Here is a 12886-nt window from a genome sequence, read left to right as displayed (position 1 = left end):
ATTTTGTACATGGCTGAAAAATTGCAATAATCATCGAGGATTATAACCAATATCAAATATTACTTACCAATACAGCGTGGAGGTTTTGACCATTCCCCACCAGAACATGTCACTTCTTTTTCTCCTTCCAAAGTGTAGTAATTCTGACACTGATATGTTACTTTCTGACCATGATTATATGGTGGTACAGAGATTCCCACTGTGTCTCCATTTTCTATTGTAGGTGGAAAACCACAGACACGAGTTGAATCTAATGAATGAGATACAAATAGAAGTTTCTTATTAATTATTTAATCTGCTTTGCAACTAAAAAGAAATCATTCCTCATCTGATGCGATTGGTGGTAATTTTCCAAGAAATCAGCAGAGGGCAAGTTACAAGGCTGCTTACATACACGTGCTAAATACTTGATGTATGATGGCCAGAAGACCATAGCTGTAGCTATTTACGTAGGTTTATTCTTTTCTATCGCACTGAGAGTGAACAAAGTAGCCAATATTAGCATGGTAGTAAAGTGCAGATCATGAAGAAGTGTCATATAATTGAATGGCTGCAGAGAAGATGCTGACCTGACTTATCGTCAGATCTCAATAGTTTTCAATGGCAGACACTTCAAATTACATCTAAGGTCGATCTAATTCACTTGATTTTTCTCAGTATTAGTGCAGAAAACTCTGGGGAGAGACGCCACCCTGTCCTTCCGCTCTAAAGATCTGACATAAGACATTTCCTCCTGATCACTCCTGTTGTCACCATTTGATTATTGATTTCACCTGGAGGATAACTGCATGTTGGAGGCTGTGACCATTTCCCATCAGCACATATTACCACATCTGATCCTTTCTGAATGTATCCAACATGACATGTATAAGTTATTTTGTAGGTTTCCTCAGAGATGATCTCTCCGTGCTCTACCGTTGGATATGGATCTCTACACACAGTTTGCATATCTGGAAAACGTGAAAACATTTTGAAATTGTCCTCTCCGATAATATATTACCCAGTCTTTGCATTATTTTTTTGTAAATAAATAATAAGATTAGGTATCACTTGACATGGTACTACAGGAAACACTATGAGTTGAAGTAGTGTTATCCACAAACTTTGTTTATTTCTTTTTCAGAAGGTGGAGATGTATGGACAGGGCAGATCAGTATTTATTGCCATTCTGAAATGCCTTTGAGAAATTGTTTGTGAGGCACCTTTTCGAATTAATGCAGCTCCACAGTATAGGTTAAGAACATGAAAACACAAGAAAATAGGAGGAGCAATGAGCTACATCAGCCAACTTCAAGAATGTTAGTGTAACGTTATTACAGCGCCAGAGACCCGGGTTCAATTCCAGCCGCTGTCTGTCAGGAGTTTGAATGTTCTCCCTGTGTCTGTGTGGGTTTCCTCCGGGTGCTCCGGTTTCCTCCCACTTTTCAAAGACGTACGGGTTAGGAAGTTGTGGGCGTGCTATGTTGGTGCCGGAAAAGTGGCGACACTTGCGGGCTGCCCCCAGAACACTCTACGCAAAAGATGCATTTCACTGTGTGTTTTGATGTACACGTGACTAATAAAGATGTCTTGTCTTGTTCAAAATACTACCAGCACATCTCCTGTCCCATCAGTGGCCCGAACACCCTCAACCATTGCTATACAACCATCAAAGACACCTACTGATCTAACCCCTGCCCACACTTTGGTAAATCAGACACCAGGCTTTGCTCCTTCTCCCTGCATACAAACAGAACCTGAAACATGAGGATCCAGTACAGAAAGTCATACAGTGCTGGTCTGAGGAAATAGATAAGCTTCCACACGACTGCTCTGAGTTGGTAAACTGGACCATATTGAAAGACTCAGCAGCCAGCCAAGATGAGTACGTCACCACCATCACGGACTTTATGGGCAAGAGTTAAAGGACTATACATGAAAGAGGTTAATCCGAGTGTTCCCAAACTGGAAACCATGGAAGAACTGGGAGATCCACTCCCGACTGAAGACCAGGACTGCAGTATTCAAATCAGGTAACCCTGACCAATACATGAAGCTATCAGGGATGCCCAGAGACAATACCAGTCCAAAATCGAGTCCTAGACCAGCCGTTAGTTATGGTGGAGCTTACCTGCTATAACAGGGTACAAACCAATGTCAGGCCACATCGGCAACAACAGTGCATTCCTTCCTGATGAGCCTAACGCAGTCTATGCATGCTTTGAACCAAAGGGGATTGGTATATCACCACCCACCCCTGCAACCTCCAATGCACCTGAACCCACAGACACTGGTGCAAGTGTCAGAACAGTCTTCCGGAAAGTGAAACCGTGGAAAACATCTGGCCCGGATGGTGTTCTCGGCCCTGTCCTCTGATCTTGCACAGATCAACTGGTGGGTTATCTACAGACATTTTTAACCTCTCCCTACTTCAATCTGAGGTTCCCACCTGCTTTAAGAAGACTGCTGTCATCACGGTACCTGAGAAGCAGGAAGTATATGCCTTAATGACAACCATCCGGTGGCTCTGACATCCACCATCATGAAGTACTAACCCTAACACTAATCCACACATCAGCTCCAGCCTCCCAGACAACCGCAACCTATTCCAATTTGCCTACTGCCAAAGCAGGTCCATGGCAATGCCATCTTCCTGGCCCTACACTCACTTCTGGAGCATCTAGACAGTAAAGACACATTCGTTAGACTGTAGTTTATCGACTACAGCTCCACCTTCAATACTACAATGCCAAGTAAACTCATCTCCAAACTCCAAGACCTGGGACTCAACACCTCCCTTTGCAACTGGATCCTTGACTTCCTGACCAACAGACTGTAATCAGTGAGGATAGGCAGCAACACCTCCACCACAATTATCCCCAACACTGGTGCCCCACAAGGCTGTGGTCTCAGTCCCCTACTTTACTCCCTATACGCTCACAACTGTGGGGCCAGATTTTGCTCTAACTCCATCTACAATTTTGCAGGTGACACCACTGCAGGAGGCAAAAGAAATTTGCCATGTCCCCTTTGACCCTCACCAATTTTTATCAAACACCATGGAAAGCAGAGAAACAAAGGAAAGCAAAGAAAGCATCCTATCTGGATGCATCAAGGTTTGGTACGGCAACTGCTCTGCACAAGACCGCAAGAAACTGCGGAGTTGTCAACACAGCTCAGCACATCACAGAAACCAGCCTCCTCCCCATGGAATCTGTCCACACTTCTCCCTGCCTTGGTAAAGCAGCCAACATAATCAAAGACCCCACACACCCCAGACATTCACTCTTTTACGTCTCCCATCGAGCAGAAGATACAAAACCTGAAAGCACATACCACCATGCTCAAGGACAGCTTCTATCCCACTGTTATAAGCCCACTAAATGGTCCCCTAGTACAATAAGATGGGCTCTTGACCTCACAATCTACCTCGCTACGGTCTTGCACCTTATTGTCTGCCTGCACTTTCTCTGTAACTGTAACAGTTCACACTGCATTCTGTTACTGTTTTCCCTTGTACTACCTCAGTGCACAGTTGTAATGAAATGATCTGTATGGATGGCAGGCAAAACAAAGTTTTTCTCTCTGCCTCGGTACATGTGACAAATATAAACCAATTTACCAAGTTACCACTTCCCTCACTTGACTCCATGCTCCACATTCCTCTTCTATCAGATTCCATCACCTGCAGCCCTTTGTTGCCTCCACCTGTCACCCCCCAGCTTCTGTCTGTATTTGTACCCTCCCCTCCTCCATCTGACCGTCACCCCTCCTCACCTGGATCCACCTCTCGCTTGCTAGTTCTTCGTCCATTCCTTCCATTTACCTTTTAATACTGGCTATCTCTCCTCTTTCAATCCAGATGAAGAGTCTGGACGAGAAACGTCAACTGGCCATTTCCCTCCATAGATGCTGCCTGACCTGCTGAGTTCCTCCAGCATGTTTTGTGTTATCTCTACTCTAATCTTTTGATGAAAGCAAAGTCATTGATAGCAACATCCTGGAGCTGGGTTGATCGTCATCAACCTGGGGCTCACCACTGACCACAAAGTCAACCCAGTGATCAAAATAAACACTGTAGCTTTCAGAGCAGATCAAATGTACAAATCTTGCAGCAAATTATTTCCCCAAGTCTTTTCACCATCAACAATGAACATGCAGGATCAGACTGAGCACTCTCCACTTTGCTGGTGAGTGTAGCTCCAACAGCATTCATGAACAAAGCAGCTCACTTCACTGACACTGCATCAGAAGTTAAAGTAACCTGGTATGTAATTTTGTTGTGAAGATACTGGAGTTCATGGTGAAAGAAGAAATTGCTATTCATTTCAAAAAGCTGAATACAATCAGACAAAGTCAACATGGTTTTATGATAGAGAAATCACTTCTGACCAATGTGCAAGAGCTCTCCAAGTATACAATATGTAGAGTCGATAGAGGGGAACCTGTAAGATGTCATGTGTTTGGATTTCCAGAAGCTGCAGAGGTTTCAGACTGGAAGATCTCAGTGATAAACAAGTCCATGAGCTCTTTGCACAGACTATGGGAAACGTAGGTACAGGAAGCAGGAGAGAGGGGATTAACAAAATCTTCTGCAGAATTGAAAGAAGCTGAATCTTATTTTATAATCCAGATGAAGAATCATCCTGGTTCTGAGATGAGAAGCTTCAAACAACCCCAAGCATCATCTCCTGTAAAAGCGATGAGGCCAGCTGCTGGGGAAAATAGCCTCTGATCAACACCAACTTCAGTTTTACTTGGGCTGCTCTGTGCCCTGTCTGTCAGTCAGCTCTGGAAATCAGGTTTCTTCAATCAAGGCACATTGCTGGATACCTGTTTTATTCCATTGGAGCAGTTAGGTTTAATGTGCAGGGTGGAACTGTAGACATTTGCAATAGAATGACCGTGTTGCTGGATGATGGGAATGTTTGGAGATAATTGTAACATCACAGGTTCTGGTGGCATTTAACCACATTCAGTGTATGAAGTGAAGTGATGTGCGGCCCCTGTAAGTATTTATATTTTACATCTTATAGACAAGCACTTTGTGATCAAATAGGTCAAGTCTCTGTTGCTGCATCTTACTGTTGTTTAAATATGAATTTTGCATTCAAGAATAAAAATCCCTGCTTACCAAGGCAAAGAGGTGTCTTTGGCCATCCATTGGAACGACAATACAAGTACTTCTGTCCATGAAGTTCATAGCCTTCATTACAAGAGTAAGTCACCCGTTGATTTTCTTCATATCTTCTACGATTAGGAGAATATCTTCCATTTGCTATTGCTGGCGGTGCATCACATCCAACGGCTGCAAAGTAAATCGTTAAATTAGAATTGGATATTATTAAATTATTTTGATGTAGAAAACTGCTGCAACATTATGATTTATCAATTTGTAACATTTCCCTCTTTGTCACTTTGTTCACATCAGTTTATTATCCCACTTTCTGCCAGATCACAAGCTGCCCACAAGTGTGTGTGTCCTCACCTACTACATCCATTTCATCCACACAGCATCATATTTGAAAACTATTGCACTTTTCAGCTCATGAACGGTGCTGGGGAGGAGATCAGCAACATCACAGTTCAGGCAGACAGGGCCATTGTACTTATGACAGCTTGAATGTTATTGGCTCTGAGGTTCTTTGGGACATTCAGGGCCATAAAAAGGAACTATATAAATAAAATCACTCTTCCTCCTCCAACTGTCTTGGTCAAAAATACCAAATGTTCCAACTTGTTAAAACAGACACACTTATGGTGGGCCGAAGGGCCTGTTTTGTGCGGTATGGTTCTATGGTTTAATTTACGTTGCGTGTGCCACGAGTTAAAAGCAGGGAAGACACCACTGATCCCAGAGGGAGCAATTGATTTGATATCTGAAGGAGATCTACGGTTTGGACAGGTGGACTCATCTAAACTGACCATTAAGTTGTGGCTTCATTGAATGAGTGCCCCATTGTGGCAAGAGTGGAAATATTTTCCAGGAGGAAGTGTTTATAGACAGAACATGTTGTTTGATCCAAAAAAGAAAAGCTGTTGTTTTCATAAGTCATGAATGGATCAACAGGCCAATGGTCTTGAATTCCCTCAAGAAGCTGGTGTTGGGTCACGGTCTTGAACTGCTCTAGTCCAGGTAATGAAAGCACAACCACTAAGTTTGAGAGGTGCTGACGAACAAGCTTTGGTGAATTACTGCAGTGCGTTTTGGAGATGGTGCACATTATAGAAAAACTATATGATGGATGGAGTGAATGTTTCGGCTGATGAAATTACCATAGCAATGCCTTGCTGTTGAGATGATTGACATCCAACAACCACAATCACCTTTGCTCATGCAAGAATTGTTTAAACAATTAAAGAATTGTTTAAAGGCTTGTTTAAAGGCAGAGGGAGTCATTTTCACATTGCCTCTGGAATTCAGCTCTTTGGTCCACATCAGGATCAAGTTTGTGAAGAAGTCTGGTCTGTGCTAAACTCAAACTGATCTTCCGTGAGTAAGTTATTGTTAAGTGCCATGAGATAGCACTTTCAACCACAATTTGTTGGTGATTGAGAATATTCTGATTTGGATGCTGTCACATTTGATTAAATCAGTCCTGCTTTTTGTTGGAGAAAGTTAAAAGATGCACAGAGGAGCCTGTTAAATGGCATAGTTACTGTGAATGGGAAGTTCTGAAAAGTTGTTTCCTTGCAAATGCTTCACATTGTTTCTTCATCAGGCAAACTGACCCAATTTCAGTCAGTGAAAACAACCACCACAGCAGAATTGATGCCATCCATGTCTGAACTACATTTTAAATTTCCTGCACATTGTGGTGCATGTGTGCATGGAAACACATTTTGTCCTATTGCGCAATTTGTGCTATTTTGTTAAGCTTATTTGATTTTTGCACATAAACCTTAATATTTACTTACACAGCACAGCACAGCACTACAAAAAGTAGTGTGTTTTGTAATGGCTGTTAAAAGGTGACTGTAGTTTTAAGACTGCTACCTTATTGCTTACACTGTCATGTAATCGAGTGCTCTCCAGGTTGTAGAGACTATCTGTAGGGACCTAATGAAGCAGTTTAGGGAGGCCCTTGGAATAAACATTTATGTTGTTCTACAGCTCCTGATTCTGAGATTCTGCTCAGTTCCTCAGACACAGTTACACAAAGAACACAGATGCTGCGAACAACAGATATCTGTCCCTATATATCGAATGACAACAGTAAAGTTCCAGGAATATTTCGCTAAACTTATCAAACGGAAATGAAGGTTGAAAGATTAGAAGCTGCTTCAGTGTATATGCAAATAATATACAGCAAATGTCGGAGTAGAAAGTAGCTGAATAGTACAAAAATGAGACTGTTTTCTGGTTATTGCATTCATTCTCTGTGTTGTCAGGAGCTCTCCAACCACGTGCAGGCCTGGAGCGTCGCAATTGTTCAAAGTTGACAACTGAGTTGTGTTTGGCTTTTGTGGAATGTACAAACAGATTTGACAAGAGTCCACTCAGGGATGAGCAGAAGCCCAAAAGCATGTAAGCACAGTTGAAAACAGACATTTCCGATATGCGGGATTGTATTATCGCATGTCACCTTGTCTCTTAAAATAATATTGTCGATCAAATACATAAAACCAGATATTGTGAACCAAAACTTATTGAATAAAACTCTCGGATTGACTATAAACAGTATCATTATTAGTGAAGTAACTACACTTTGCTGTAACTGTTACTGTAAGTAAATGTTGGTAATTTTGCAAATTGCCACATTTCTATTATCATTTTCATTTGAACCTTGGAATAATATAGGCAAGTTACCAATACAGGCTGGTAAAGATCGTTCGACAAGCCATTCTCCATCCTGGCACCTGATGTTTTCGGATCCTTGCAATTTAAACCCTTGTTTGCACCTAATAGTCAGTGTTTCTCCATGCCTGTATGAATATCTTCTGGTCAGTAAACTGTTGTCAATTTCTGGAGGATGACATGGACCTGTTGAAAGAGTGCTTGATTTAATTTTCATTAGGCAGGTTTACAAATACATCCTTGGTTTTGATGATGATCAAGTTCCCATTTAACTTTTATGCAAACCCCAATGAGCATTTGCTGGAAAATGCAAACTCCAAATGCAGCGGCAAGGCTCTGCACTATGACAGGACCTTCCTAGTGCAAATGAGGTGTGGGGCTCAATGGATTCTGTCCAGGAAAATGCTGACCAGACTTTGACAGCTGGCTTAGTTTAGCTTACAGACCTGTCAAAGTATTTGGACTGTTTCTGACATGTTGGAAAACTTTCATAAACTACTGAAAATTTATAAAACAAGCATACAATTTCAATACAGAGAAAATATGCAGAAATTATGAACATTGAACAACATTCAAATATGTTCAAACAATTTTAAATGCATTTTTAAGATACCAAAGCATTTGGATAAACACGATCAAGGAAACCTTTTTACCATCTCCATCAGCTGATGAATCAGTACTTCTCTTTGTTAAAGAACACTTGGAAGGAGCAGTGAATGTGCCAAGGGCACAGAAAGTACGCTGGCTGGGGCCCCTCAATGTCCATCACCAAGAGCGACTAGGCAGGAACACCACAGTCTGACCTGGCCGAGTGCTGAAGGACACAGCTGCCAGAGTGTGCTTGCACCAGGCAGCGAGTCCACTAATACCAAATAACCACTGTGCAGTCCTTGTGAAGATGGGATCTTATCTCCACACCAAGGGCATCCTCCATTGCATTGTGTGGCATGACATACGTGCTAAATGGCATAAACTAAGAATGGATCTGCCAGCTTAAAACAGGGCATTGATGAAATACTGTGGACCATCATCCGCCGCAGAGAAATACACAACCACAATCGCTATCTGCCATCTCCCTCACTCTATTGTTACGATCAAGCCAGGAGATCAACCCTGGTTCACTTTGGAGTGCAGATGGGCTTGTGGGATCAGCACCAGGCACACCAAAATATGATGAGGTGCCAGCCTTGTGAATCTGTCACAGTAAAGGACATGCATACTAAACAGTAAACACTGCAGAAAATAGACAGAGCCATGTGATCTCTCAACAAAATGACCAGATCAAAGTTCTGCAAACCTATCACATCTGGTCATGAATGGTGATGGACAAGTAAATAGCTAACAGGAGGAGGCGACTCCAAGTTTCTTTCTTTCTTCAACGAGGGCGGGACCCAGCACGTGAGTGCCAAAGTAAAGGCTGAATCATTCTGAACCATGTTCTGCCAAAAGTGCAGAACTGATAATCCATCTCGATTTCCTCCTGAGATTCCCATCATGACAGAAGCCAGTCTCCAGCCAAATTAATGCACTCTATGTGATATCAAAAAGTAGATGAGAGTACTGGATGCATCACTGGTTATTGTAACAGACAAAATCCCACCTGTATTATTGAAGACCTACACTCCAGAGCTAGGTGTACCTTCAGCCAAGTTGTTCCAGTACAGTTACAACATTGGCACGTCTCAAAAAATGTGACAAATTTTCCAGGTGTATCCTCATCACAAAAAGCAGGACAAATCCAATTCAGCTAATTGCCAGCCAATCAGTCTGCTCTTGATCATCAATAAAGTGATAGAACCTGTCTTTGACACTGCTTCCATGTGAAACTTACTTTAGTTTTCATCAATGTCACAGCTCCACTCAACTTTCAAGTTAACCTTTAGGGAATCCTGCACTAGGACTCTCAGGTCCCTTTGCACCTCCGATTTCTATATTCGCTCTCCATATGGAAAATAGTCTATGCCTTTATTCCTTCATCAAAGTGCATGACCCTTTCTCCTTAAACCTATGCCCTCTTGTTTTTGTTTCCTGAACCCTGGGACAAAGACTCTTGTGTATGCACCCAATCTATGCCCCTCATAGTTTTATACAACTCTACAAGGTCATGCCTCAGTCTCCTCCACTCCAAGGAATAAAGTCCTATCTTGCCCAAGATCTCCCTATAACCCAATCCCTCGAATCCTGACAACATCCTTATGAACCTTTTCTGCACTCTTTCCAGCTTAATGGCATTTTTCCTGTAGCAGGGTGACCAAATTGTACACAATACACCAAGTGCAGCCTCACCAGCATCTCATACAACTGCATCATAATATCCTAACTTCTATGCTCAATGCCCTGACTGATGAAGGCTAGTTTTCAAAAGTCTTCTTCACCACCTTATCTGTTATATTTTTCTTTTCTAGGGTCACTAATTCCTTTCTTAATTTATCATTTTTAATTTTAAGCTTTTTATTTTTAGTACATTGCTGTGTTAATGCAGAGCTGAGTATCCATCCCAGTTCTCTCTCTTTGGGGAAGCCTTCTCCCTCCAAACACTTAACAATTGATTGCGGTATCACTTCCGGCTTTCCCTGCAGATCACTCTCCCAATACTGAGGTACTGAGGTAGTCCCCATTTACACAATACACATGCCAAGCTACCGAATCCTTCAGAATTGTCTATCCACCCTGGAGTCCAGACAGTGAACAGCTTTACTCCATTGGTAGCTTTCTTTTTCAACACTGTTCCCCCACCACCCCCCCCCCCCCCGCACTGAATCCCGTCAGGTACGCCAATTAATGTAATGAGAAACGGTTCTTTTGGATTCAAGTTAATATACGAGAAAAAGAGCAACACAATCATAAATTTTCTAAAGCGCATTCTACAAGTACATAGAATTATGGAAAGAGAAAGACAAATAACGGGTCTCAGAACCTTCTGCCTGTCGGCGACTTCGGCTTGGGATGGCTGGTCTGGAGTACTTGGTGATCTCGGCACTCTTCATGATCCCAGACTGAGAAGTCCGAGTCAGACCAAAGCTTGATCCTTTCATACAATGAAACAAACAACTTATAGTACACATCTACAAAGCTTACCAGACAATCTACAAGCCAACCAGTAGACTCTTAACAATGTTACTTTCTTAACAATGTTACATGCAAGTCAATCAGTAGTTGTTCTTGACAATATCACCTGTTCTCTCTGTTAAGAACATACAGCAGAAGTTGCTTTGTGAAGCACAGATGGACTTTTACAATGATTGATTAAGCTTCACCCTGTGGTGACTTCAACTTCACTTTAGGGCATTTCAATCCCATTCCCTCAGTAACTTTTAATGCAGCAACTTCTTCCTACATTTCCCTGAACTCTCCCACCCTCTCCTCACTCCACCTCCCCCCCCCACCCCCAACTCAACCCAACCCAGTCACTAGAGGCAATTTTAGTGTGGTCAAGTTACATACCTTTATGAAGGACTTGGTAGATTATGCATTTTGAAATAGTTTAGAAGAATTTATGAAAAGTTCAGGGACAAGAAAAAAATCATTTTGGCCCATTGAGCATTTCCTCCAGGCAATTTAGCTAAGTCAGACAAGTTTCCAACTGTATTTTGAATTCTCCCAGCATTTCTAATTACCAAATTGTTTCAAAACTTATATCAACACATTTCTTAAACTAAGTTCACTTTTAAGTTTGGCTTTCATTCTACCAGCCCAATTTTTGTTGATGTGCTGTTTTGCCTTAAGAATCCCTAACTTTCTTCTCTCTCAAAAAAAATTAACTCGTTCACTCCTGATCCTTTAAAGCAGGAATTATATTACTCACTTTCTTTACTGCCAGCAATTCCACCTGTAATGTTGCATCGAAATTCTTTCATATTATTAAAATATTTGAGACTTTTCACAGGAAAGGAACTTCCTTTAACACCCACTCAGTGAAACCCAGTATTAGTACCCAGTAAAGTACTGATTTTGCCCTAAACACACACACACTGACAGATTCATTTTGCTGAAGCTTCAGATCAAATATTTACCAACATCACCCCCGTTTTGTAATTATGAGAGTCTGAGATCATTCTGGATGCCTCTTTGGGCTGATTTAATTCACTTTTGTCTGGGAACTCAGCTAAATGCAAAGATCCAGCCAAATAGTCATACCTTAACTTTTCTTCCTTGATGTCAAGTTTTTCAAAAATGTTGTACAGCTTTAAACTACCTACACAGCCATATTAAAATACTGTTACACATTAATTGATGTTTCATGAAATGTTCACATAACAGTACCCACCTTGACATTTTGGACAACTTAGAATGATGCAAACAGAAATGATTGAACAAAGTTTCATTTTTGTTGAATAATTCGACTGACTTTACTTTCAGGAATTCACTCTTTCCTCTGCACAGCGAAAATAGAATGTAGATATTGCTGTCAGTTTGTATTTGGTTAATAATTCATTGCAAAATTGATTTCACGTTAGCACAGTGATTGCACATCCTCATATCTTTTGGTAAAAAGAAGCATTTCCCGTATGTGTGTTTACCAAGTTAAACAATCAAACAAATTATTTTCTTTTAAAAAAAAAGTGGTAGTGGATACCAGCAAAGTTAGTTTTCAGACAGAGAATGTGGTATTGGATTTTGGACTTTGTATATCGATCTCCAGTTACAAGCAATCAGTTAGATCAGTACATACAGATGTTCCTACTTGCTTCTTTTACAGTTATCCAGCAATGTGTTTGTTTACATTATATCAGTAACATAAGATACAACGCCATTGTAAAATGTCACAAATAGTTTTAATTAGAAAAATGATAAGAGGCTGAGGATAGAAGATATCATATGCAAGAACAGGGAGACAGGGTGAATGACAAGTTCAAGAAATGTTGAGTAGAACATCCATGATATAGTCAGTGATAAACTATTGTTAACAGGGTCACGTTGGCTTTGCAGATTAAACCACATTGAGTGATTGAAAACCTGCTTTGCTTGTATCTGCTTAACACACTGTAAAAATTTAACCATTTAAATGATATTAAATGTTTGATTAACTGTTTTCTTTCAAAGAACACACACGGGAAAGTCTTTCTCATATGAACAGATTTGAGAATATGCAATCACTGTGCTAAAAGA

At 41.1% G+C, this 12886-nt stretch overlaps 1 protein-coding gene across 2 annotated transcripts in view; it reads right to left on the bottom strand.

The window, feature by feature from the left end:
- The window catches only part of cfhl5 (complement factor H like 5), a 30977-nt gene extending 18765 nt beyond the window's left edge, over nucleotides 1-12212 (bottom strand). For both annotated transcript variants that reach the window (XM_052012845.1, XM_052012844.1), the window contains exons 1-5: nucleotides 12045-12212; nucleotides 10695-10805; nucleotides 7790-7963; nucleotides 5114-5287; nucleotides 68-250 (exon numbers count right to left, since the gene is read on the bottom strand). In XM_052012845.1, coding sequence (XP_051868805.1) covers nucleotides 68-250; nucleotides 5114-5287; nucleotides 7790-7963; nucleotides 10695-10805; nucleotides 12045-12102 — 700 coding nt within the window. In that variant the 5' untranslated portion in view covers nucleotides 12103-12212. The remainder of the gene's footprint in view (nucleotides 1-67; nucleotides 251-5113; nucleotides 5288-7789; nucleotides 7964-10694; nucleotides 10806-12044) is intronic.
- Nucleotides 12213-12886: the final 674 nt, after the last annotated feature.

Source organism: Pristis pectinata, chromosome 3 (assembly GCF_009764475.1).
Source record: "Pristis pectinata isolate sPriPec2 chromosome 3, sPriPec2.1.pri, whole genome shotgun sequence".
Lineage (NCBI taxonomy): Eukaryota > Metazoa > Chordata > Chondrichthyes > Rhinopristiformes > Pristidae > Pristis > Pristis pectinata.
The sequence above is the reverse complement of the archived record's forward strand: the minus strand, read 5'-3'. Positions and strand labels throughout refer to the sequence as shown.